This window comes from Mycteria americana, chromosome 1 (genome assembly GCF_035582795.1).
Source record: "Mycteria americana isolate JAX WOST 10 ecotype Jacksonville Zoo and Gardens chromosome 1, USCA_MyAme_1.0, whole genome shotgun sequence".
Classification (NCBI taxonomy): domain Eukaryota; kingdom Metazoa; phylum Chordata; class Aves; order Ciconiiformes; family Ciconiidae; genus Mycteria; species Mycteria americana.
The window spans coordinates 28,095,146-28,120,615 of record NC_134365.1 but is presented as its reverse complement, the minus strand read 5'-3'; the positions used below and the strand labels follow the sequence as shown (position 1 = coordinate 28,120,615).

Below are 25,470 nucleotides of genomic sequence, written 5' to 3'. Positions count from 1 at the left end.
TCGTTAGGAGAATGGAACACACAGCTCTAGTAAGAAGGTTGGGCTGGAAAAGGTGACAGCTTAGTTTCAGGTTCCCTAGTTTTAGGCTTCATTTCAGATTGCCAGTTCTTGTTCCCTTCTGCTTCTGAACTCTGTTTGCATGATTGTTTTATAATTCAAAAAGGCATCTGTGTAAGTTCTACAGCATACAGAGGTGGAAAGGTAGACTGCTACAAAGTTATCTTTATATAACTAGAAAAATACAAAGGATGTGATTATAAAAGAGATTAGCATAAAAATTAACAATGGGGATGCCAGAACTCTATGCTATCACATTCCCAATTACCCTGCCCTGTCCTCCTTCATCCTTACTCCATCACATTTTTACAAGCAAGCTGGTTTAACTGAAGACATGCACACTTTGACGTAAAGTAGAAAAACAAATGAGTTAACCACACAATCAGAAACTTCTCAGACCGTTTTCAACTTTACTTTCAAAGTGGGGGTAAAGTCTCCAGTCAAGAAATTCAGTACATACATGTGAAATCTACTCCACCTTTCTAATGAATGGGCAATTCTCTGTCACATAAAAAAACCAAACCAATTCTATGCAAATAACCCATGATCAGGGTAAGCTAGTGGCAATGATAGGAAGTTTAATATACTTGTGATAGAATGTTGCTGATATAATGCTAACAGATTTCAGTGCAGGTTGTGTTTCTGTTTTACACAAAGGCTGCTCAGGTGACATTCCAAGACACTGTACATTATCAGAATACCTCTGTTAAAAATAGCATCTAATGTTGCTAACGTCCCTGAGCATTTTATACCTCTGCCCAGAAACTGTGATCAACAGTTGTAAGCCTGTTGGTACCACCGTACAGCCAATACTAGCTGGGAAAAGTACAATCATCTACTTCAGTGTCTAGACTCCTTCCCCCTACCAAAAGATCTCATGAACAAGCCTCAACACTTACATTCAAAAGCCACTCTTCCAAACTCACAGAACGTGTGCATTTACCATGATCCCTAACTTGGATAAGAGGAGGGAAGAGATATATGGACATAGCCCAGATGAACGCGGTACTTTGGTAAATGTAATTTTGCATCTGATTTTTTATATTTAGTCCCGCTGTCTTGACATTTGATCAACATAATAAAATAAGTCTTTCTGTCCTGAGTTCATAGTGCTAGAATAAAAAACTCTCTGAAAGGCATGAAATATAATATAGCGTAACATCACAAGGTATTTTTTGCTCGGAAGTGGATCAAAGATCTTGACTCAATCAGTATTAAATTCCCTGATTTTCTTGCCCCAGCCATAAAATGCACTGTAGTGCATTAACTTTTCCCAGGCTATTTACTTTTCCTGAAATGTACCATTTGTCATATGGCATGGTTAACTATCACACAATGATAATGTCAAGGTCTTTTAAATTATTATGAGGCAGTGCAGACTTACTATCGTATCAGTAGCAATAAATATCTTGCTAAAATTGAGGTGTTACACAATTGCTTTATTCCGACTACGCAACGTGAAGAGAGACCTACCTTGTGAACTGGCCAACACTGCGATGAAAATTTCCCACCTTTGATTATCATCTTCTCAAGAGGGCAAAATAGACCAAAACTTTCATCATGAAACCATTTTTGATACTCCTCAAAACTGCTCTGAATGTAAGCATAAGTGAACGTACGTAGGCAACTTAATACCAGACCTGAGCAATCTCAACTTTTAATCTGTACTATGACAAAAGACAGACAAAGGTCTAGTTCTTATAATACTCACCCTAAAAAAAAAGAAAAAAACAAATCAAAGACTTTCTGAAGACTTATCTTAAACACAGACATAATTCATAACCATTTCAGAGCAGAAACACTGAAGACTTGGTCACTGACCAGGGCTCAATTGTGCTAGAAATTTAAGAGTGAGGGAAAAAAAGCCACACAAACAAAATCAAACCTCCACATATCCCATACAGAACAAGATCAAAGAGTTTACGTCAAAATAAAGGAGGTTTCAGTCATTCACCTATTTGTACCTTCTTCTAACAAAGAGCTATTGGCATGAAACATTGACTCAAAATACTCTCCTTACTGGCAAAGCCGTTAGGTTCCTTTCACTCTACGTAAACAAGAACTTGGAGGATGTCATCACTAAAATCCATATTTACTAAGCAACCTATGACATGTAATCCTAGCAGCAGTAATTTAGTTATCAGTTGGTCATGCCTTTTCCTTCTGCCTGTAACGAAATCACAGCTTAACATTAATAAAACCAGTGTACCTTTAAGAAAGTTAAAAGAGGTTTTTAAAAAAAGACTACTTAAATATTTCCAGGGCTTACTAAAGGATAAAGTATATAATTTACATTTTGGAGCAAGAGGGAGGTGAATGATACAAGATAAGCAGAATAAATTTCTCAAGGTAGCATTCACTTAAATGAAGCACTTGGGCTATAGTAGGTCTACAAAGACTATACAGAGCAGGTCTTACAATGCCTTCTTTTTTCACCTAGTTATTACCTTACTTCTTGTTCATCTTTCAAAACTCTTCAGTTAGCACTTATGCTTTGACACACTACATTCTCATGAACAAAACTGTTTTTATAGCCATCAGTATTCAGTTCCCAATTTTTAGTTAGCAAAAATATCAGAAGTTACTCTACTGAATACTTTCTCCTCAGTTCTCTATCCTATTGCAAAGAAACAATCTACCTATCCACTCCTAAACCCATCTCCTTTCTTAGACTGCATTTCAAAAATTGGTTTATTGCTCAATAGTCCTTCCCTGCTCCATGCACATTTCACGAATTAGACATGAAAAATTGCAGGTTTCTGTGTATCACCTCCAGATGACATGAAATAAAAAAGCCTGCTGGCTGCCCTGACAGCCCACCAGAGCAAGGATAAATATCAAACTCTACCTTCCATCAAAGTTAAGTATTCTGCTTTGCATTCACACACATTCCAATTGTTGGTGTGGACAAAAGAGAGGCTTCCTAAAAGCATTCCGGTTCTTAAGTGCTGAGACAGCCAAACAATGTGAAGCTTAGTTCTTAACACCTGGGGTAAGCTGATGACACAGGAAGTACTTTCACAATAATCTCAACTCACTGACAGTTCTGATGCCCTCCCACAGAACATCCTGCTTGCTCTAATGAAATGGGTGAAGTGGGACTGCAGTGCTATATAGAGAGTCTGTTTTGATCCTTTATCTTCCCAGAACCTGGTTTGATGTGTTTCATCCCCCTGTTTCAGAACAGGGTGGAAGAAGCCCATGAGAAGCAGCAGTTGCTGCCTGAGCAGTTCTAATGATGGAGTGGTATGCACCAATGTCAAATACTAGAAAGCAAAAAAAGCAGCATGAAGATTTTTGAAAAATCCAGACCTTGTCATCTAACTCCTACTTTTGTTTGGTACAAATATGACATTTCTGATTGTCACTTAATTTACCTTTTCATTTGAGAAAGACTACTACTAAAGTGAAAAAACCACAACTGGACACTGTATCTGATGTAAGCAAGCATAACTCATATGTTAGCACAAGGTCTTCGGAAACAAAGAGATAGCAAATAAATATTTGTATATAAAGACCAACTATGCATAACATACTCTAAGTTCATAAATAAAGTTTTGCCCTTAAAATTCCCATCTCTTGTGTCAGAACTGAAACTTTTTTTTTTTTTTCCCCTCCAAAGTTTAGCAAAAGGCCCTTCCAAGTGTAAACCTGCAGCTTTGCACTCTGGCTTACATTTTCAAATACCCAGGACAAAGTTTAATAATGCAAAGACTTCTCCCATTTTTTAAAGCAGGATGTTTGTCCTAACACCCAGCTATCTGACAGCAACAATATGTAATTATTTCAGAGTCTATAGCTTTCTCTTCTTACATGAACAATTTTTAGCCTTTCTGATAAGAATAAATGAATGGCATTTAAATTTAGTACCAGACATCAGTGGCACTTCAGCACAACTATGTTTCCTCCTTGTCTATCAGTACTATGCTCACAGTGAGGTTCAGGGCCCAATGTAATTGAATTCTACTAATGAGAACCAACAGGCCTCCAATTCTGTTCTTTTTAGAGGGCTACACAGTCTACATATCTCAGGTAATGTGGTGAAAGAGCTGTGGTATAAAGAAATTAATTTCAGTTAGTTGAAAAGCAAGCAGTTTCAATCTGACCCAAAAAATATCTTTTTTTCCAGCAGAGGGAGGACAGTTAATCCTGGGTCAGCCCAGAATTAATTTATTTTTGGTGCAAAATGAAACATTGCTTCAGACTACGCGGCTACAGACATGTCACAATGCACTGCTTCAGACTGCTGAGACGCAAAGTGGTAATTTCAAGAAACAAGCTGCTACTTGTTTTCAAAAGGTGACTAAATCTCCTTTTAATCTGGATTATTCCAGATTGCACTGGAATACATGTGTTTTATTTACAGAGAAGTTTTCTTTTTCCACAGGATGTTGTTCGTGAAAGGAATATAGCTAGATACCTACAAAAAGCCCAAAAGAAGGACATGAATTTAAATAAAGAATTAACTGATTTAACTTACATCCTTATACAGAAGAGGCAATATGATTAGGGAAAGGCAGAGGACATATTTCTTGCCCTTATACTACAGTCTACCAAAGTATTAAGATTAGGTTTTATCTTAAATTTATATCTTGTTCAGCTGAGGAACATACTTAAATTTGATAAAACTGATCATATTCTTATTTACTCAGATGAATGACTGTACTAGGAGAAATAAATATCTGGACAGTAATCTCTCCTTACACAGACAGCAGCAAAGTTACAAAAAGCTAATGAAGTACACGTCATCTTAACCAGCAACAGCTACGTCTATAAAGATGTCTCTGTATATGAATATCACATTTTATGCTGTATTCACAGTCATGGGGTTTTTTTGGTACCTGCAAGTAAGGTTAGGGTCAGCATTCCTTGATAGAAGCAGTTCTACAGTCTTCAAGATGTTTTCCTCTGAAGCATGTGCAGTACATGCTGCCATCAGCACAGTGTACTTATCTGTTTTGAAACTTACAGTTAGAGAATTACATATGTAAATGTAAATACCATGCTAATCCAGAAGTTCCTTTAAAAGCCTTTATGTTTGCTAGAGTTGTTAATCGGGTTCTGATACTCTAAGATATTTAGAAAAGGATAAGAAACTTGTTTTCCTTCCAGTGAATGTCACTAGAATTATCAGGTAAGATAAAGGCATCAGAGAAGAGAAGATACGCCGAAAGATGAGGCTGAATGGCAGTAGTAAAGCATCTGCTCCTACTGAAGTTTAGGATACTTCTTAGGTACCCAAAAAAACCAGTAGGAGCTTAACTATAGATGCTTGTTTCTCAAATCTTGTTCCACACCAGCAGATTCACTCCCTGTTCCTCCCCATCTCTCCCCAAAATACTGTCAAGGGAAGAAACAGCTTACAGGAATTTAACTGCAATGGATAAAAAAAGTGCATGAAATGTATCATAAACACATAGCAACATCAATTTTAGGGAGAATAGAGGCCCATACAAAGGACAGTTAAAGTAACAAGGCTTTATTATAGAGCTTAAGGAGAAGGAAGTGAGTTTACTAAACCAGACTACTATGGCGCAGTAATGGTAGGAGGATTAAAAGTATGTTTTTAGATGTGGATTTAAAGAACATCTATACAGTCCATAAAGATTAATCAGGAGGAACCAGCATATTTGCTCCAGCTCTGAAGCCAGCTGGGTGTTATATGCCACCTTTGCTCACAAATCAGAATTGTACATCACTGTGGTTTGCCTACAGAACAGGGGAGATCTCCTTTCCCATGGTTCTCCTACAGAGATATAGGAAGCATCACACCTCCAGGACCTTAGTGAGTTAGTTGGCCCTAGAGTCAATTAGAAGACTGCCATTTGAGTAACTGCCCATTTTGCCATTTGAGTAACTGCCCATTTTGCTTATTGCACAAACTTATTCACAAGTTCAAACATGCCTTTAACAATTTCTTTTAACAAGTATAATTTTAGCTGTACCTACTTCAGACCATACCATGAAGTGTTACAACATATTTTCTAAATTTCTTGTAGAAATTTTAAGACCGTGTATGCATTAACACCTTTATTCTTCAGCTGAGGTCAGATTTTATTATATTTAAACACGAGAAGTTTGTTACGTACTCTACCCCTTATCTGCTCTACTTTCTTTATTTCTCACCACTTCTTGTCCTCTACTCCTCCAACCAAAGACCTTAGTGTTGCACTGAAATTAATCTGCTTTTTTAATATGCCATCTTTTAATCTTCAACTACCTCATGTAGAAGTTCTAACACACATAAATCAGTAAGTTAAATGAAAAATTAAGTTTCAGAGAGTCACTTAAACTCCTGAACAGTAAGCAATCAACATTTCAGTAGATCACTTGATACACTGACAGCTTGTTACTCAAAATGCTTAAGCTGGTTATCGATAACAACATGAACAGAAAGATGACAGGACTTTGAACAAAGATAGTGATAAGCACTGTTAATCTGGGAATGATATTTAGGAGGAACCTGTAGTTATATTTGTATTCAGTATTTCAGGTAGTGATAAAGAGGGGGAAATTTGTTTCTGTTAGCCTACCTATAGCTCATACATGTGAGCAAGAGAAGAAGGGGAAGAAACACCTTAGAATTCTCAGGTTTCTCTTCTGCAGAGAACTGGTACGAGACTGCAAAAAAGATTAGTTTATGTTCAGCCTAGCTGAAAAACCCAGAAGAGCCAGTGAATTAACTCCTCAAAGATGCTGCATTCTGATCCCATTGCATAGTGAATGCTACATTAGTTCCCTGTTCTTCATGACTACCAAAAAGGGTAAAATTAAGTAACCACTCACAAAGAATGACTGAAACGTGACAAAAGGTGATTAACAGTATAGCTATTATTAGGATTATAAGCATTACAGGATAATTAGTATAGGATCACTTATGTGATTGCCTGCTGATGTAAAAAAAGCAGCAGGACTGGTAACATTTAGTACCCTTCAGGATGGCATAGCTTTACTGAACACGTGGCCTGACCTGAATCAATGACTTGCAAGACTGTTCCTAGCTGGACAGCACTCCACTGCACATACGCCCTAGCTACTGTTTCCCTACACAGACAAACAGGGAAACAAGCCGAGAAACCTGATCCTAGCAAGGTGCCGCTTAGGGCAAATAGAGTTAGTCAGACACTGAAAAAATGCCATGCATGTTCGTTAACTGGTCAGCCGAAACTGCTATCCATAGCAGTTTCTGCCCCATTTATAGCTCTCTACAGCCATAAACAAGGAACAGGTATAAGTTGTAGGCAGCCACATGGAAGTTCTCTGAAGTTGGCTACAAGGACAGTAATTTGAAGGCATAATTGCTTTTGGTGCAGGCAATCTACTCTAATCTCATACTCTGAGCAGCTGCTGAGAAGTTCAAGAAAATTTTGAGAGCCAGATTTGTACCATCTGCATTTCAGTCTACTACTATTACAAATATTGGCAAGTTACTGGAAAATAAGATCACTGCTTTTATGTACTTGGCAATATCGTGTGTCACATCAGTTTCTTCCATGTTGCAATGTCTTTTCTTGAACTTGGAAATATCTTCCAACACAATGAAAGAGAAGGAAAATAACCACAGTTTAAGTATGAAAAAGTTATTATTAAGCCATAAAAATTGAAAGAGGAACTGATATTACTTAGAAGCTCCACGGAACTCTTGCAGAAAACAGGTGACCTAGCAACACACTGAAGAATAGTTTTCACTTAATAGAAAAATTGTGCTCTAGTTTTAGAGAAGTCCACATTCATTTCCCATTAACTGGAAAGCTATTCCTGTTGTTTGGGATTCTAGCTGTTTTCTGCATGTACATACTTCATAACAGGATCAAATAAAGGAAGTTTTAACTCTACAACTTTGTCCTAGAATTCTTGAATAAGTATTTCCAAACACCCTTTTCAAAAAAAGTACTTGGGGATGGGGGGGGGGGGGGGCGGCAGGGAGACAGAATGAGAGAGCAAGAACAAGAAAACCCATCAACTGAATCCAGATCAGTTCCAAGAACATAATTTTTGCTTTAAAACTACTACTTTAACTTCAAAACTGTGAAAGCTAGGCTAGGTCCCAGTTCCATTGTGAACTTTGATTTTTTTCCCTATATATGTAAAAAGAGAATAAGGATAGGACAATGTCTGGTACTGAGCATTACTGGCCAATATTCTTCATTCACTTCTTACCTATTTCAAAACATGCATTAGCACCTCTGTCCAGAAGAAGACGCACTACTGCAAAATCAGCCACACTGGCAGCACACATCAGGGGAGTCCATCCAAACTGAAAGCCAGATTCTATGCTTACACCTGTCAAAATTTAAAGATACTAAAATCATAAAACTGCACCACAAGAAACATACATTTTATAAACTTTACTCTTAATATGTATCATTATAAAGGTTACACACTGTTTGCATTTAGCCCTAGGGAGAGAAGTCTCTTACACCATTTTCATTTTTTTAATACACCTTTATCCAGAATACCAGAAAACAACTTTTAGCACTGACACCAAGGAAGCTCAAGAAGTTAAGCACCACAGAAAGACTACATTAAAAAAAAAAGTAAGTAATAAATTTAGCCACAAAAATAACTTCAGAGAAGTGCATAGAATCTCTCTTTTCTCCACTTATATGTCCACTTATTTCCTCAATCAAAATGAAAAATTTGATTCTTGCCAAGTAGACTGCTGTGGAAGCAACTTGCTTGTCAGGCTATTAAGATCACAGAGATCTTAAGGTTTTCCTGCTTCACAGCTCCTTTTATGCTCTGTCTTGCAAGACAGTTAACTAGCAGATACTAGTTTTGCGTTCAGTACTAACAAAATATTATCTCGATGGAAAGAAGAAATACAAGATTATGCAAGATTCAGTCCCAATCACCAGATTTGTTTGTTACCATAACAGCCACATCTTCCTTTGTGGCTAGAAGTAAGCTTGCCAGATAGCCCTCCCAAATTCACCAAGAACCAAGTACCAGACCGAGATACTCATCTGACAACTTTCAAATAAAAATTTCTATACATTTTTGGAATAAGAAGAATCATTTTTCCTTCAATCCTTCCTCAAATATTACTTTCGCTATAACAGTTTCCATCAGCTGGCTCCATATTAGTCCAGCAGTGACTATGGATAATCAAAAATACCTCTTCACAAGAGACAGCTCTGAAAAAAACCAAAACTGTCCTAAGAAATTTGTGACAGTTGAGCTACATGCATACCTTTTCATGCAAAATGTGTGTGTACTTTCCCTGCCTTGGTATTTTGTCCAAGATGCGCTCAGTATAGCAACATCAAGTCATTAAAGCTGAGGGAGTAACAGATCACTGCTCTGGGATTGATTCTTCAACTGTTTAAGATCACTGGAGTTGTAGAAGCAATCAGTAAAGAGGTAACATTCAATGAAAGCCAGGTGTTGGAGTGCTTAAACATCTGTAACACCTGCAAGCCACAGAATTCATGATCAAATCTTCTTAGTAATGCATATATACTGGCTGCAATCCTTAATGTCACAACATGCCAGTTTGTCTGCAGTATACGAAACGGGCTTTATTGAAGCCCACAGCCAAGTTCTACAAGGGGAGCCAGCAAGTATCCCTTAGAAGTCATATGTGGACTTCCTTGTAGACAAGTCACTTCAAGAATTTATAAAGTCTGATATCCAACAGCCCACTGAAGTAACACTAGTAGGAAAGGAATACCAGAAAGCTGGCACTCTGACAGCCTTAAGAAGTCCCTTTTCCTCTTAAGAAGAAAAGCAATCCATGTAACCAGAGCTCCCACCTAGAGCTTTTTATTTTAATACATATCTGAACAACACTGACAAAAGATCTACTTGGCAGGCATACAGAGACTCTTGAGAAGGTATTTTCCTCACTACTTTCTTTACACGTATGGCAGACAGTATCTGCCACGATGCTGGTGCTTTTTCTAAGTCCTAGAAGTAGAACGGTCTTTTTAGCAATGAAATGTCAAAGCTGCGTTACAGCTTGTTTGTCCTGGATGGTCTTCTGCCATCTTTGTAGTGACTTTGTAGTACCATGCGGTGTGAAAGTCGCAATGCAAACCAGCTAGAGTCTCAGAGGAAGACAAAGAAAGGACAACTGAAACAGTAACAGTCATGCTGCTGCTTGGCTGCATGGTTATAGGAGTTGTTGACTGAACCAGAAATGTCTCCTCTTGGTTACTACTCAGACTCTCTCATTACATGAGCTGTTCTTGAAGTAAGCAGCATTAGTTTAGCATTTAAAATGGCCCTTAAGAAGGCCAGTAAAAAATTTTTAGTGAAAAATCAGGCCAGATCCAACAGCCAGAGACAGGCGAGGCTGCCGCAACTCCACGCCCCCAGGTCCAACCAGTATTGATGCTGAGTGTGTACTCGCAGCAGGCACACACATACACCACCAGCCACCCCAATCAACACAGACAGAGCACTCATGTGAACACAGAGAGCACCAATGGTCTCATCCTGCTCCCTTTTGGGATAGATAGATCTCCTCCATCACGGGCACATGGGTCTCTGACCTCTGGTCCCACTCCTGTGGCTGGCACATCCTTTCACTCACTCCAGTCCCTACAGTTGCTGGCATCCAGGCACAAGAGCCCTATACCAGCCCTGGGAGTTCCTTCCTCTGAGTCCATAATTTGGGTTCCTGCCTGCCCTTGGACCTCTCTGCTCCTCTGGGCTTGTGGAGATGGGTCTGTGAAGGGCTGATGGCTTCCCTGACAGGCCTGGGAAGAGCTGGGCCACAGTATTATTTGGGGTCTCATTGTCCCCCTGTGTTCCTTTGTGGGCATGAGCAGAGGAGCTTTTCAGTCACACAACCTCACAAATTATGTCTAGGAGGCAAAGCAGATACAACATTCTTTCTTATAATCCGAGTTACAGACAACTGTCCTCCTCTTTAACCAGGAATAGGGGGGAAATACATTCTGGCCCTAGACATGCTCTACAGCAGAAACTATATGAAGCATGTGAATAATGGCAAACCAAAAGAACAGCAAAGGAAGAATGATGTTCTTTCTGTGTTTACTACAGTTTCTCCTGTACCTCTTTCAGATATTTTGTTGACTGTGGTTAATAATAGTTGTAGTAGAAAGGCTGTTTTTATACAGAAAAATGTAATCTCAAATTCAAAAAGGTTGACAAGGTAATGCCTGAAGAACTATGATCAATCTCTACATACAGCTTTTTATGCTAAATAAATCCATGTTTGACACCAAAAAAATGAGGTCTTGAAGGACTTTCACTTAGTTTAAGAACAGTTCTTAGTATTAGAATCCATTCGCATTCAGACCAAATTTATCTGAGGGAAAAGTTCTAAAACGCTTGATTCTAGAAGACTTCTGTCCAACAGAAGTATTGATTTCTTTTAACTCTGTCAGCACTTTGTGCTGTGGTTCCACAATACCTTAAAGCTGATGTTAAATCAGAGCTGCTGATGCCTACCACTGCTGGGCCAGCTATGGTTCTCATCTGACTCAGGGTTCAGAGTCCTTAACTGGCTGAAAAATTATTCACACACCCCCCCCCCAGTTCACTACTCCTTTAATTCCCTGAGCTGACTCACAAAAGATCAGATGAGCTCCACCACTCATGCAAAGATAGGAGTGGAACAGACTGCTGAATGAAAACAGGAAAGAGGATTTGACTGTAGCTGTATCTTTGATCAGCCTAAACTGTCATGAGGTCATAACTTTTAATTTCATTTGAGGAAAACGAACATATGAATTATATGGTGTTAAGTGTTTTACTCCCAAAGCAGACCAAAATGCCAAAGTCACCTTTGAACCCGCTACTTGCTTGCATCACTTTTTGTGACGCGCACTTCAGAAACTTGTTCTTAGTATGTTGCCATTTTATAGGAGGAGTAAGAGAAGACATTGTGCTTGTCTATCTCCTAAAGGAGCTCTGCGAAACTGCCTCAGCACCAAAGATTCTTAAAGCAATGGCTAAGCAAGCCAGAAGACAACATGTTCTCATTCTACCTGAAAGAAGGGCCACAACCGTTGCTAGGAAATCCACTTCCAACACAAACCCTGAGTTTGATCGAGTGCTGGTAGGGAGCCTCCTACAAGCTCTACTGAACATACACTAAAGGCAACTTTGGAGGCAAAGATTTAATCTGAGTGAGCACTGATCTTCTGAAGGACAATGTCACCTTTCCTCAGAAACACCTCCCTGTTAGAGAGGCATTGTGTCCTACTGCTCTGCAGGACAGTACTGGATGGCTCAAAATGTATTGTTCATCATATTTTCAGGAAATGATAGATTCTCTTGTGATACTGCCTTGTGCATTTCAGGGGACAGGACACTGGACTACAGGAATCTTTGGCTTGACCTTACGCTCTTACAGATACCCGTTATCATCTTCCAACAGCATAGAACTGCTCATGATGTGGCAGGCATCAACACAGAAAGTGAACTATTGCTGTTTGACTGAAATACAAGCAATTAAAAATGGATGGCTGTAACAAAACAATTAAGCAATCTGATGCGCAGACATCACTAAAAACTCTACTTAGAACATATTTTCTCAAAACAAGACAGAAGATGTATTTCACTCAGTATTACACCTCTGTGTTTCAGCCCGTGCAATAGTTTTTACTTAATTTAAAAAGAAAACCATTCCCCACTGTGGTGAGAAACAGCTGTCTTCTAAAAGGGCAAGTAATGTCGTTGCTTTAAAACTCAGAAAAACCCATTGCTAACTAGGAAACTACTTTCTTCAGCCGTAAGACACATTTTCCTCAGAGAACAAGCTCTTGGGTACTATATTCTGCTTGCTTGCTGAAGCAGAACTTCCTGACAATTATCACTAGGCAGGTCAACTCAGCTATGCAGTTTTTGATTGTCCTGGATGCTTCAAGAAGTGATCCAATCCTCCTAACACTGAATAACAGAAACACATTACGGAGAAACACTGAGTAACAGACAGGGAGAAAGGCTTTTAGTGTTTAGACAAACTACTTTTTAGTGACAAATGACACATAAACCCTATTAGATCTTTCAGAATCACAAAATCTTTGTCCAGCTGACGTTGCCAGGGCAGCAGTATTATACAGGGCACATACCAGAAACTTAACAGTGCTATGAGTGAGAAGAAAAAAAGGAATTTCCAAACTGGGGGAGCACTAAACCAAAAAAGCCAGCCTCCCCTCCCCACCTCCTCCCCCAGCAACCTTCAACACCAAAGTAAGACCGCCCACTGAATTCTCACTCTCAATTTAAACCACCTCAAATTCAGTGTTTGCAATTGATATTCTCAGGTTAAAGGTGCATCTGAAAACAAAGAAACACCTTATTTCATAGTTCACACATAATAGTTTTCTCAATTTTCAGGGCTCCTGACTGACAAAATAAATATAAATTGGAAGGAATTTGCTGGAATACAGCATGCTGAGTCACTGAAAAAGTAATTTCATCTTTAAAACAAGAGTTTATATCCTGTATTGGCAACATGTACGTATTTCTATATACACCTGACACATTATTTTGAAACAAGAAACTTTGAAGCTTTAGAATTCTTGCCGAGTTGAATTAAAAATATTCAACTTCATAACTGACTTTCCTCACCTGAGTTTAAAAGTTCTTCAATTAATGACACATCACCACGAAACAGAGCTTTCTTTAATGCTTCTTTCTTGTCGGCCTGCAACATTTGATCCAACTGCTAGATAAGCAAAGAAAAGTTAAGTCAAAACCTAGTAACTGTTTCAAGGTAAAAACTACAGCTTGATGTCAGTAGAAAAGTACTAATGATCTCTGTAAGGACAAAGCGGGGTGGGGGCAGGGATGGAAGCAAGGTAAGACTTTCCTTCTTCCACTTCTGTAGACCTGCTTAGGCTCTACTGTAAAATGTAAGTTTTGAAATTAACTTTTCAGAAAGAAGATATTTACATTTTCAGAGAACGGAACCTTTCTCAACAGACCTGCTATCCTCCTACACTGCTCTCAGTTTTTCTTAATGGTATTTGATTTCAGTTAAGATTCCTTTTCACCTTTTGGTGCTAGAAAAACGTCACAACACATTTCTTTACCTTTTTTGTACATCTCACATGTTGCAAAGCACGGCATTAAAAATATATCCAACACGATCAGGCATAAAAGTTACAGTTTGGGGCAATGTAGCTCAATGACTAGCTGTCTGGCTTAATCCAGCATGAATCCACTGCTGGAAAGGGTTACTGTTCCTCTTTCCTTCTAATCCTGTGGTAGCAGAGATATTTGTGCTGCTGCATCATAAATGATTTGGCTGAAAAATGCCCTGACCAAAAGACTAGTTTATGCATCAGACAGTTGCCCGATTCAAGTTCCTTTCAGAAGCATCACAGATTTGTTCTCTATTAAAGGTGCAGATGCAGCTGAAGATCGCTGCTGGCATTAGCTAGATTATACAAAACACTTACATACACCAATAAATTCAGGACTACTCACTAGTCCTTTGGAGACAGAAGTGGGTAGGGAAAGAAGAGAAGTCATATTTCACGATAAATTTGAAGTCATAACATGAACTCAGAATTATACAATTTTCCCCAGCACATTATAGTCTACCTTTCCAACAACTTTTGTAAAGGTTTTAATAGGTGCTTCGTGTCTAGAAAACCAAAGGTGAGAAACAGCCAATATAATAATTTAGCCAAATTTTTGTTCTACACAGCCAACAATTTCCAAATAATGCATCTCTTTGGATGGGAACCTTGATTTAAAGATCAAGGCCACTGAAAAACCAACTATAACCTTCAGTAAGAGTACTGCAAGTATTCAGTTACTTCCATTTCCCAATTCCAGCCACGAGACAAACTACGGGCTAAAAAAGCCTTGCAGAATCTCCCTCTGCCACACACTATCAGATGCATCACACTTATCAGATGCAATAAAATCACTTAAGTCTTCATGTTAACAGGAAATGGACTCAGATAATTAAGATATAAAACAGCTTTATAGGCCTCTGGTCACTTTCAAATGTATTCTCATGTTGAAATAGTGACTGGGGTCTGTTTTTAAAGGGGAGAAAAGTGTTTAAAAGAAACATTAAGATTCTATGTAAGAAGACAAACCTCCCAAATTTAGGTTTTATTTACCCCTGGATTAAGGGTATACCACCATTACCCTGCTAGGAAATAATCACGGAGGAGGTGCCAGCTGCAGCCTCTCCCGAGGCCGCCCTCGTCAGTGAGACCCACCGAGCCCCACTCCCCTCACCGCGGCTTGAGGCCGACGCCCCCTCCCTCGCGTTACCCTACCACGAGACCGCCCGGCCGCAGGCCCCAGCTCAAGGGCGCCGGGCGCGGAGAGGCTTAGCCCCACCTGCGGCTCATGCCGCACGACGCCGATATCCCAGCCGTCCTCGTCGCTGTCGCCGTCCTCGTCGCCCCCCGCCACGACGCGGGACCCCCAGGCCGCGGCGGCCATGGCGCCTGCAGGTCACGTGGCCCGCGGCGGCCGCCCCACTTCCCCGCGCACGAGGGCGCGGCGGCGCCGTGTGCGCGCGGCTCTCGCGGGGGCTGTAACGGCCCGTCGCGTGCTGGGTGCCTCGTGCCCCGCCGCCGGCGTCCCTGGGAGCGGCGGGGAGGGGGCGGCTGCGCTCCTCAGAGCGCTTGCAGCCACCCGTGCTTGAGCATCCGTCTGTGGGCGAGGCAGCGGTAGCTTGTGAGGTGAGAAAAGCTTGTGAGCTTGTGGGGTGGCCCGGTCCGTGCTGGTGAAGACGTTACAGCGTCAGGTAAAAGAAACCAATAAAACTTAGGGTTGTAAGCGTGTGGGAATGTTACATGGCTTACTAGTGGCTCAGCTGTTTTGCGGGGTGTTAGGTAACGCAGCAGGGCTATGTATGATGCTGTCTCTGTAGACCTATGATTAGTGTATGTGTGTAAATCCAAGGTAAAAGATAAGGTTTTTTCTCTTTAATTTCTGTCATCATTAATACACTCTTAAAATGCTACCTAACCTAATAGCAGTCAGTTACATTACTTACGTGTATGTACATGCACTGTTACGTAGCCAAGGCCTATGGTGGTGACAGTTATGTGGGGAAGATGGAACAGCAGCCATGCATAATGAGCTAAACTTTCACCCTGCTCCCTCCCACCTGGGTATATACGGGCATTACTTTCAATTTCAGAACTGTGGTTAGATTTCTTTCTAATGACAGATAATAACGTCTCATCTGTCACAAAGTTCACATGAAACTCTTTGAAGAACAGATGAGGAACAACATTCTGTATTATATCCACAGGCAAATCTGCTCTTTGAGCTCAGCACAGACCTTGCCCCAGTCGGAAATGAATTTGGTCTTCCACTGCACGGAAGAGAACAGAAGGGAAAAAGTCTGGTCTTGGAGAAGAGGCAGGTGCTAGTATGGAATGGTGAGTATAGTCCTTGGGCCCATGACAGCGTAGAAGTGTAATTTTTGGGAAGTTTGCTTTAACAAAAATTTCACTCATCTTAATCAGAAGGTGACTGTGAAGCTTTTCTTCCTTTTTTTTCTTTCTTTTTTTTGTGGAATGCAATGTGTAAGGCAACTTTTACCATGTTGGGAATTTGCAGGTTAGCTAGAGCTGTGCTTAGAACATACTAAGTGCTATAAAAATTGCACTTATTAAAAAAACCCCCGTGGTCTGCATATTTCAATTATGCACTCCTGACATTTTTAACAGCTGTTTTTTCTGGATTTTAGTGGCTTGTCTGTAAAATATGACAACCTGTTTGCATAAAAGTGTTACGAAAGTCAGGTTATTAACAATGAGGAACTCTGGTATAGAGCTAGCTGAACATTTTAAATGAACTCCCATGAAAGAAACTTCCAGTTCTGGAAACTTGATAGAAATGCAAAAACCTTTCCTTTCACACAGCCTCCCTAGAACAAAAGATGCTAAAATTGAGTCAACTGTAATACATACCTCTATACAAAGGCTTAGCTTTATGTGCTTATTTTGGATTTACCTGCATATACTAAAGGCCTGTTTAAATTAGTTTGGTAATGAAGATATAACATTTACTGGATGTAATAATGAAACGTTTTTGTAGCCATGTCAGTTCTTATAAAATTGTAACTTTTATTCTCAGAGTTTTCAGTTTTCTGATCACTGGCCTGAAGATTTCTCGTGCCACTTTCTGCCTGCAGAGGAAAAGTAGAATTTATGGCATTGTCATCTAGCTTCTTTGTATCTATATGTGTCTACCAGTCCTCAACATTATAGTCTCCATATCCAGGATCAAGCTTCCATAATATTCTTTGTTTGGCTCAGCTGTGTTACAGAACATGGGCTTGCTAGTAGAATTTATATCCCTAGCTGCTGAGCTCTAAAGACAACGAAGCATGACTTTTTACAATTGACCTGATGCAGTGCAAGAGAGTTGTTTCTAACTGGTGATGGACCTATCTATAGATTCCTTACTTTTAGTACACTACTGATTACTTAGTATTTGGTAGTTGTGATTTATTTGTCCTGATTCAGGTTTCAAAGTTTGAGATTGGTTGGGGTTTTTTTTTTCTTCCCTTTTCTCTGCACCATCTCATGTACAATTTAAAATGTCACAACAGACACTTCAAATGCAACCTGCATGCTGCTGCTTTGCTCAAAGGCCACCTCTCTTTAAAAAGGTCACCTTCAGTAACAGGCCTGATAGTCTGTAGCACTACAAAAAAACTGCTTTCAGAAGCTCACAGTGCAGAAGAGCCTTGCAGCCAGTGTACCTGATAGCTGTTTCAAATGTGAACACGATGATCATGCAGAAGTTGATAGCAGGTGATGTCTCCTTGTGTGTTTGCTTGGAACTGTAAATCAGATGTTATTGTTGATGTCGACTCTCCCTCTTCTTTTTCACGTTATTCTTGCTTCAGTTCATTTGTGACCTTGAAGTCTGTCTTCATTTTTCAGCTAAGCAGACTCTTCATTTTGGTTGAGAGTATGGTAAGTCCAGGCTGTCATCCTGTGCTGGTTTTGTCTGGGACAGAGTTAATTTTCTTCATAGTAGCTAGAATGGGGCTATGTTTTGGATTTCTGCTGGAAACAGTGTTGATAATACAGAGATGTTTTCATTAGGGAGTGAGCAAGCAGCTGTGTGGTACAGAGTTGCCAGCTAGGGTTAAACCACAACAGTCCTTTTTGGCACCCAATGTGGGGCTAGAAGGGTTCAAGATAATTTCAGGTTTGATTGGAATGTGCTAGATCAGATTTACAGCTGTTATTGCTGTTTAGCTATTAATTGGCAGGCTTCTGTGCTTGCCATGGGGCTTGCTTGCCTTACTGTATATGAGAGTCTAGTGCTTGTTAGTGGCTGCTTTTTGCTTTTGCTGCTTGCTGTGCTGCTCTACTGCTGATCACCGGAGTCTGCTGTGCCTGGGAACATTTTGATAACAGCAATGGCGATGCGCCTGGGCTGGCAGATGGCCAGGGCATCGCTGCTGTTTCTGTGCTGCTGTACTGGACAGGCTGGAACTCCAGTGTGAACTCGAGTCAAAGGGACTGTGACCTGCAGATGAGCACATGTGTGAGCAGGACACCCCGAAGCATCTGTGGCTGTGGATAAGTCTATACTGCAGTAGGTATACCTCTGAAGGGATTGTGGCCCAAGGATAAGACCACGCTGGAGAAGATACATCTTGAGGCATCTGTGGCTGTGGATAAGTCTATACCGCAGCAGGTATACCCCTGGAGAGACTGTGGCTCATAGATAAGGCTCCACTTGGAGCAGGTACACCCCTAAGGGACTGCAGTCTGTGGATAAGTCCAAGCCGGAGCAGGGGCAAGGGGAGGAGTTAATTGCAATGTTAAACCCTATAACCTGGCCCAAAGAAACCAGGGGTGGAGATTGTAACGGATGTACCTTTAAATTGTTGTCACCCATGATTTGAGTTGCATGTTATAGGAATTACTATAGCAGGAACCACCTGAACCAATGGAGGACAAGCCTTACAAGAAGCAGTGCAAGTGCAGCAGCTACTCGACCTGAACTGGCTTTGGTGCCCAATAACTCCACGCCACACACCACCTCTCCTGTTCTCAGTGACCACCATAACAGATGAAGCCCAAAGTCGTGGACTGAATGAACTCAGTGGACATTTATGGACATCTTACAGACATTTCACAGGGGTGGTCCATAGAGTAAGGGAATGATATGTGTATTGTGTCAAAGGACGGGAAGGGTGGTGGTGGTTAATGAGGTTGTATTGGCTAGTGTGGGACCTGAGCATGATGTAAATGGTATGGAATAAGGGGTGGAGAATGTCCTGGTTTTGGCTGGGGTAGAGTTAATTTTCTTCATAGTAGCTAGTACAGGGCTATGTTTTGGACTTGTGCTGGAAACAGTGTTGATAACACAGGGATGTTTTAGCTACTGCTGAGCAGCACTTACACAGACCAAGGCCTTTTCTGCTCCTCACACTGCCCCACCAGCGAGTAGGCTGGGGGTGCACAAGAAGTTGGGAGAGGACACAGCTGGGACAGCTGACCCCAACTGACCAAAGGGCTATTCCAGACCATATGACGTCATGCTCAGCATATAAAGCTGGGGGAAGAAGAAAGAAGGGGGGGACGTTCGGAGTGATGGTGTTTGTCTTCCTAAGTAACCATTGTATGTGATGGAGCCCTGCTTTCCTGGAGATGGCTGAACACCTGCCTGCCCATGGGAGGTAGTGAATGAATTCCTTGTTTTGCTTTGCTTGCATGTGTGGCTTTTGCTTTACCTGTTGAACTGTCTTTATCGCAACCCCCGAGTTTTCTCACTTTTACTGTTCTGATTCTCTCCCCCATCCCACCAGGGGGGAGTGAGTGAGCGGCTGTGTGGGGCTTAGTTGCTGACTGGAGTTAAACCACGATACATCCATATTTGCCAAATATCAGTATGTTTTTACTTACTCTGGTAGGAGCAGTTCCCCACATCTTTCCCTCATTGCTATGCAGTACTCATTTTACATGCAGAAGGCAATTACAGAATGGCTCAAGCTGGGAAAACATCTCGGAATAATTTCCTGTATCACAAGGGGCATCAGAACAAGCACTAAAAGTGAACTCTAAAATAAATACCTAATCTGTGTGTAGCCTAGCTCTGTGTACTTGCATGTCAACCTACACTAAACATACCTGTTAAAAATACAGTGAATAGTAAGGATAGCAGTCACTGGATACAGTAAATAACAGTATTCTTGTAAGAACCTATTTTTGCTCTGAATAATAGAACTTCCTTAATACACTTTCTGTCTTCAGCCACTGTCCTTGCTGGCCATACTTGCATTTAGACTTCAGCTTGTTTTTATTCATCAGCTGACTTTTAATCTTCTCTCATTATTTCGGGTATTAAATAGATTTCATTAGTTGTCTGAACTTCTGTATTTTTATCTATACCTCATGTTTTGTCTCATGTGGGACTGATATATGTATAGCTAAAAATTTTTATTCAAACATGGTTGCCAGAATATTCCAGAATATTTTAACTGGTTCAGTTTCCTCTGTTTCAGACCAAAAGGCTGAATCAGCAAATATTTAAGGACTTTGATGTTGGGAAAGTACTGTTCTTGGGAGGAGAATCAGAATTGGTAAATGTTTAAAGAGAATGACCTTCTGTAAACCTTAACTACTGCAATAACGTTTTACTAACAACACAGCAGCTACTACTTTAGGGGTTTAACAGCAATAGCATTTTAGTGGAATTCTACATAGTTCTCTATCACAGCTACTAGTTGGGGTAAGTCTGTTCCCTTTCAGTATTGTTCTTATGTAATTTCATCCGTGGTAACATTACTTGGAGTAAAAACTCAGTGATTCTTAATGTTAGCTAGATATTACTTTGACTGAACTGAACTGTGGGACAACTGATGAAAAGTCTTAAACCCATTCCTTTCATGTTCTCCTAATTTATTCATGCAGAGGAGGAAAGAAGTCCTTGTGCAAGCAATGGGCACTCTAGAAAGAAGGCACTTAGTAATTGTAAGAGATTCTCATTTCCAGAGAGGTTTAGTAGCTCTGGGTCTACTGAATTGACAAATTACCAGCAAATTTTCAGCTGGGGGGTGGTGAAGTACCAGCTGTACCAGTTCCATGGTTAAGGGCAGGACATCATACAGGAATTTGCATAATCTGCAAGAAGTCCCATAAAGTAGCACAGGTGATTGCAATTTCACAGGTCACATTCATGAAACAAATGGGAAACAAAGTACTTCATAGTAGCTTAGGTTGTCCTGGATGAATTTTCAGCTGACATGTATGGACCTGTATGGACCATAGTGAGGACCATGGTCCATGTATGGACTGTGTTTAGATATTAGGAAATTTTACTTCACTTGAAAGGGTTATCAAGCATTGGAACAGGCTGCCCAGTGAAGTGGTTGAGTCGCCATCCCTGGAAGTATTTAAAAGACATTTGGATGAGGTGCTTAGGGACACGGTATAGTGGTGGTCTTGGTAGTGTTAGGTTTACGGTTGGACTTGATGATCTTAAAGGTCTTTTCCAACCCATACAACTCTGTGATTCTGTGACCTGTAGCATCTCTTGTTTTTAAGGTATTTCAAGTATAAAGAAGGACTAATATTACAAACTTTCACTCCAGACTGTAAGGCATTTATTCTGTAAAAGGCACTGAAGTGATCTGTGTCCTTTCTGTGATCTGTGGCATCACCCTTTGTGTTAAATCAGTTTTAGTTTTGCTATCCTGAAATTTTTTTTATGAGCTGCTGCACTACAGCAAATTGAGTTATTCATAGTTATTTCAGTCATTGTTCTAATGGACTTACAATAGATGGAAAACATTTAATTTCAGCTGCTTTGCTTCTGATAATTCATTTTTTACAGCTGTGTTCATCTTATCTACCTTGCCAAATCTCTCTGGATAGTACATGATGTAAAACTATCAATCTGCTGCCAAAAGCTTGGCTATAAATTGCATACCAACTGTTTTCCTGTTCATAAAATTTGTTTGTTTTCTGGTAGAGGCCTTAAATCATTGTCAAAATGAGACCACATAAACTAATTAGTGGGGAATTCATGGGTGTGGTGTAAACTTGAATCCTTTTCAGGACCTCCTAGCTGCCAGTGTCAAGAAAATATCTTATTATCACAGAAATGTATAAAAAAACCTAGAACAGGAATTAGGATGTTGAAGATAATTTCTTTTCTTAGTGTCAGTCAGGCGCATTTTTAGCTTCTTTCCATATAATCTAGAAGCTTTGGTCTGTATAGCAAGTCCATGTCAGAATGATTCCTGCTATTACTACATACATCCTCTCTGATAAAAACGCCTCATTCCTCCACTATCTCTACTCTGTTCTACACTATTTCTTCCCCTTAATCTTGACTGGCAGTGCTCCCACTTTGTTATCATGTTGCTGAATGGTAAGTACCTTCTTGTTTCAGCCTGTTCACTCTCTGCTGATCCTCAGGCAGCCATTTCTAATAGTAATGCCTGTCTCTTGGAAAGTCAAATGTTTGAGAGTACTAATGGCTGTTTATATGATGAAGTGGTGCTTTGAACTTTCTACGCCAAGTACCTTTTATTCTGATATATCACTTACCGCTTTTATCAAGACTGAAGGTTATCCAGATATTTCAGTATATTCACATACATAATGTTTTTGTTAGTCACCGCATTCTTATTTTGCTCTGACCAGTTTAGAACGAATATGGCTTCTTGGAAAAGGGCCTGAATGAAAAGCTCTTTTTGCTTTATTGTGTTTGGTGGGGACTTTTTCTTCTTTTCTTAGCAAAGCATGCAATCTAATTGTCATTCATGCATACTGAACCACCTTGCTATAATAGGTTTACCACAAGATATTAAGTCTCTGATTATCTCTTATTTTAATGCTGCTTGGGCTGCTCCTCAGTAGTCTCTGGGCATCGTGACAATTCCCACACATATACCGTCTTCTTGGACTTGTTTTGCTTGAGTTTAAAGTCAGGATGGTGTTTTACATTATGGTCTGTGATGCTGGCTCTCCAAAGTGATACCAGTAATTCAGAGCTCCTAAAGCTTCACAGCCTCTCTTCTGAGAGGAACTGTTCAGCCCCTCACTGAATTCCTAGGATGTGCTAACTGAACTTTGCTACTGATTTCTTTTGTCTCATTCATCTCTTCCAGCAAAGTCGGTATCTCCTCTACATCTGCTTTAAGCTCTTCTCTTTGAGGGTAGTTGTGATACCGTCCACGTCCCCAGTGGTATGAACTAAAATTGTTACAAATGCCAACATTTGCAACATGAGAACATGCTTTGTGGGAAAACTGTCCAAACATGTTGGACTGTTTTCCAGCTGTCTTATACTTGCATTCTTATGCTACTCTCCAAACTTTTGTCCAGAAGTGTCTAACTGTGGAAGAGACTTTTATGATTGTTTCCAGGTACTCTGTCACAGCTGGCCCAGTAACGGGAAGCCATAAGACTTCCGAACTGGCCAGGTGGGAGCAGTTATGCACTGGGGATGCCCTGACTGTTTGGTTGTCTAAAGCAATGACTACTGAGATTGCAGAGGAAGGTTCCTTCCCTCTAGTAAATCCCTGATATTTAAATGGCCATAGTCCAGCCTCCTGTGTGCCCGTATTGAATCATGTTGTTACATAAGATCCTGCACGTGTATCTGCATCTTTTTCTCCCCAAGTCTCTAACCACTGATACAACTCCTTCATTCAAGTTGCTGTTGCCATAGCTATAACAGTTCTCTTGTTACAAAACCCTTTTATTAGTCCCATTAGTTTCAGTGCATGAAATCTCAGAATTATCAACAGGCACTAGTATATTAAAAAGCATACCTCCTGTCTGATTTGTGCAGTAAAATCCTCAGCAGTTCCTATCCTCTTTAATACTGTAAAAATGCCCTGAGTCTTAATCATCCTATATATCAGAACTAGTCAAGCTATCGAAGATTCTTCTCTGTTAATGCAGATGTATAAGCTGCCCAAACAGGTTTGCTCTAGATTTCTTTCTCATAATGCTTTCCTACAAAAGCATTTGTCTTCCGCTAAACTTGTGGAATCCCAGTTGTCTGACTATAAGGCTCTGCAATGAACAGATTTGCTTCAGTCCCATATAGTTCTTTCCTATGTTCCTCCTTGACATACCCATTCCTTTAACCAGATCATCCAAACTATCATGGAATGTATCTGAAATCCAGATGTATATGGGGGAAAAATGGGGCCACGTGGCTTGCACTAATGATGCATGATCATAGATTTCCTTGGCCACATCCACCAGTTGTAACAAACCTCCGATTAACCCCTTGGCTAACTTTCTGCAAAGTCTCCATAGTCCCCTTTGGCAGTAAGCTCAGACTTGTCATTTCAAGTAGATGGGTTTTTGTAATAGGCAAATGTCCCTCTGTGAGTTGAGCCGCTTTCAGGAAGGTAGCCTGGTAGTCAAGAGCATTGTCTCCCCACCAAGCTGTTTCATTGTTTGTTAGTATCTCTACTTAAAAGTGTATGTTAAGTAGCCTTATTTTGGTTACCGCTTGGCATTAAGTCAAAAGAGACATTGAGATGTATTGATGAACATCATGGGAATAGTGTGAGGATTGTGGGACTACAATATGGATGTATCTGTCACAAGTGAACAAGTGATGTGTCATAACTTGGAGAAGAGAGGGGAATGGTAATTTTCTGTGATGGGGACCTACTTCTCTGATGTTGCTGTACCAGTTTGTCCTGTCAGTGGGATGTTCCTTTGTGATAACTTCACAGTCATTGTTTTTAACAGAAAAACAATCCTTTGCTTAATTGGGATAGCACTCTGTAGTAGTCTTTTTCCACACTTGTAATCCACTGTTGTCCTAAATTTTCTGAATTGTATTCCCAGGCTAAATACTTTATTGTCCTCTCCCATAGAATGAAAAAAACCCAACTTGTAGGTGCTTTAATATTTTTTCATCAACTACTTGTTCCTTCAGAAAAGTTTTCTATTTTCCACATAATTCAGTGAATTTGATTTTGGAGGGGAGAACAAAAATTCTCTTCCTCTCTTTCCAATTAGAGCTGCTTACTGAATGCCTCATTAATATCACAACATTTAAAATCCTTCCTTTTTCCTGTGGGTTGGCAATTCCTAGTCATTTGTATTTATGCTGCTTATGGCACTTGCTTGTTTACGTCCGGAGTTCTGGCATCAGAAATTTTAGTTGATGATCCTGTGTAAATGCAGACCTTCTACCAAACACACAAAGTGTATGTTTGATGCTAAAGTTCAATATTCTGACCTTTTTAAAAATCATTGGATGCAACAGTATTAGAGAATACTGGCAAGCTGGTGGAATTTCCATCCAGCAGTAGCAAAGCTTAGGTAGTTGTCATCGTAGTTTACCTAATTCTTGAGTTAATTTGCAGCAGTGAGACTTATGGGATTCTTACTATTGTTATCATCTAGAAGATTAGATGTAAGACAGGGCGCTTTAAATCTTATTTTCCGGGGAAGCTGAAATCTCGGTGGGGTGTCAGGATATCGAATTTGTGATTCTGAGTTCAGG

General features: G+C 40.2%; 1 protein-coding gene across 1 annotated transcript in view; it reads right to left on the bottom strand.

Annotated features, from left to right (window-relative positions):
• Positions 1-15,444, bottom strand: part of ASZ1 (ankyrin repeat, SAM and basic leucine zipper domain containing 1) — a 40,946-nt gene extending 25,502 nt beyond the window's left edge. The window contains exons 1-4 of the mRNA XM_075491557.1: positions 15,340-15,444; positions 13,606-13,702; positions 8,218-8,340; positions 4,899-5,010 (exon numbers count right to left, since the gene is read on the bottom strand). Coding sequence (XP_075347672.1) covers positions 4,899-5,010; positions 8,218-8,340; positions 13,606-13,702; positions 15,340-15,444 — 437 coding nt within the window. The remainder of the gene's footprint in view (positions 1-4,898; positions 5,011-8,217; positions 8,341-13,605; positions 13,703-15,339) is intronic.
• Between the last annotated feature and the right edge of the window lie 10,026 nt (positions 15,445-25,470).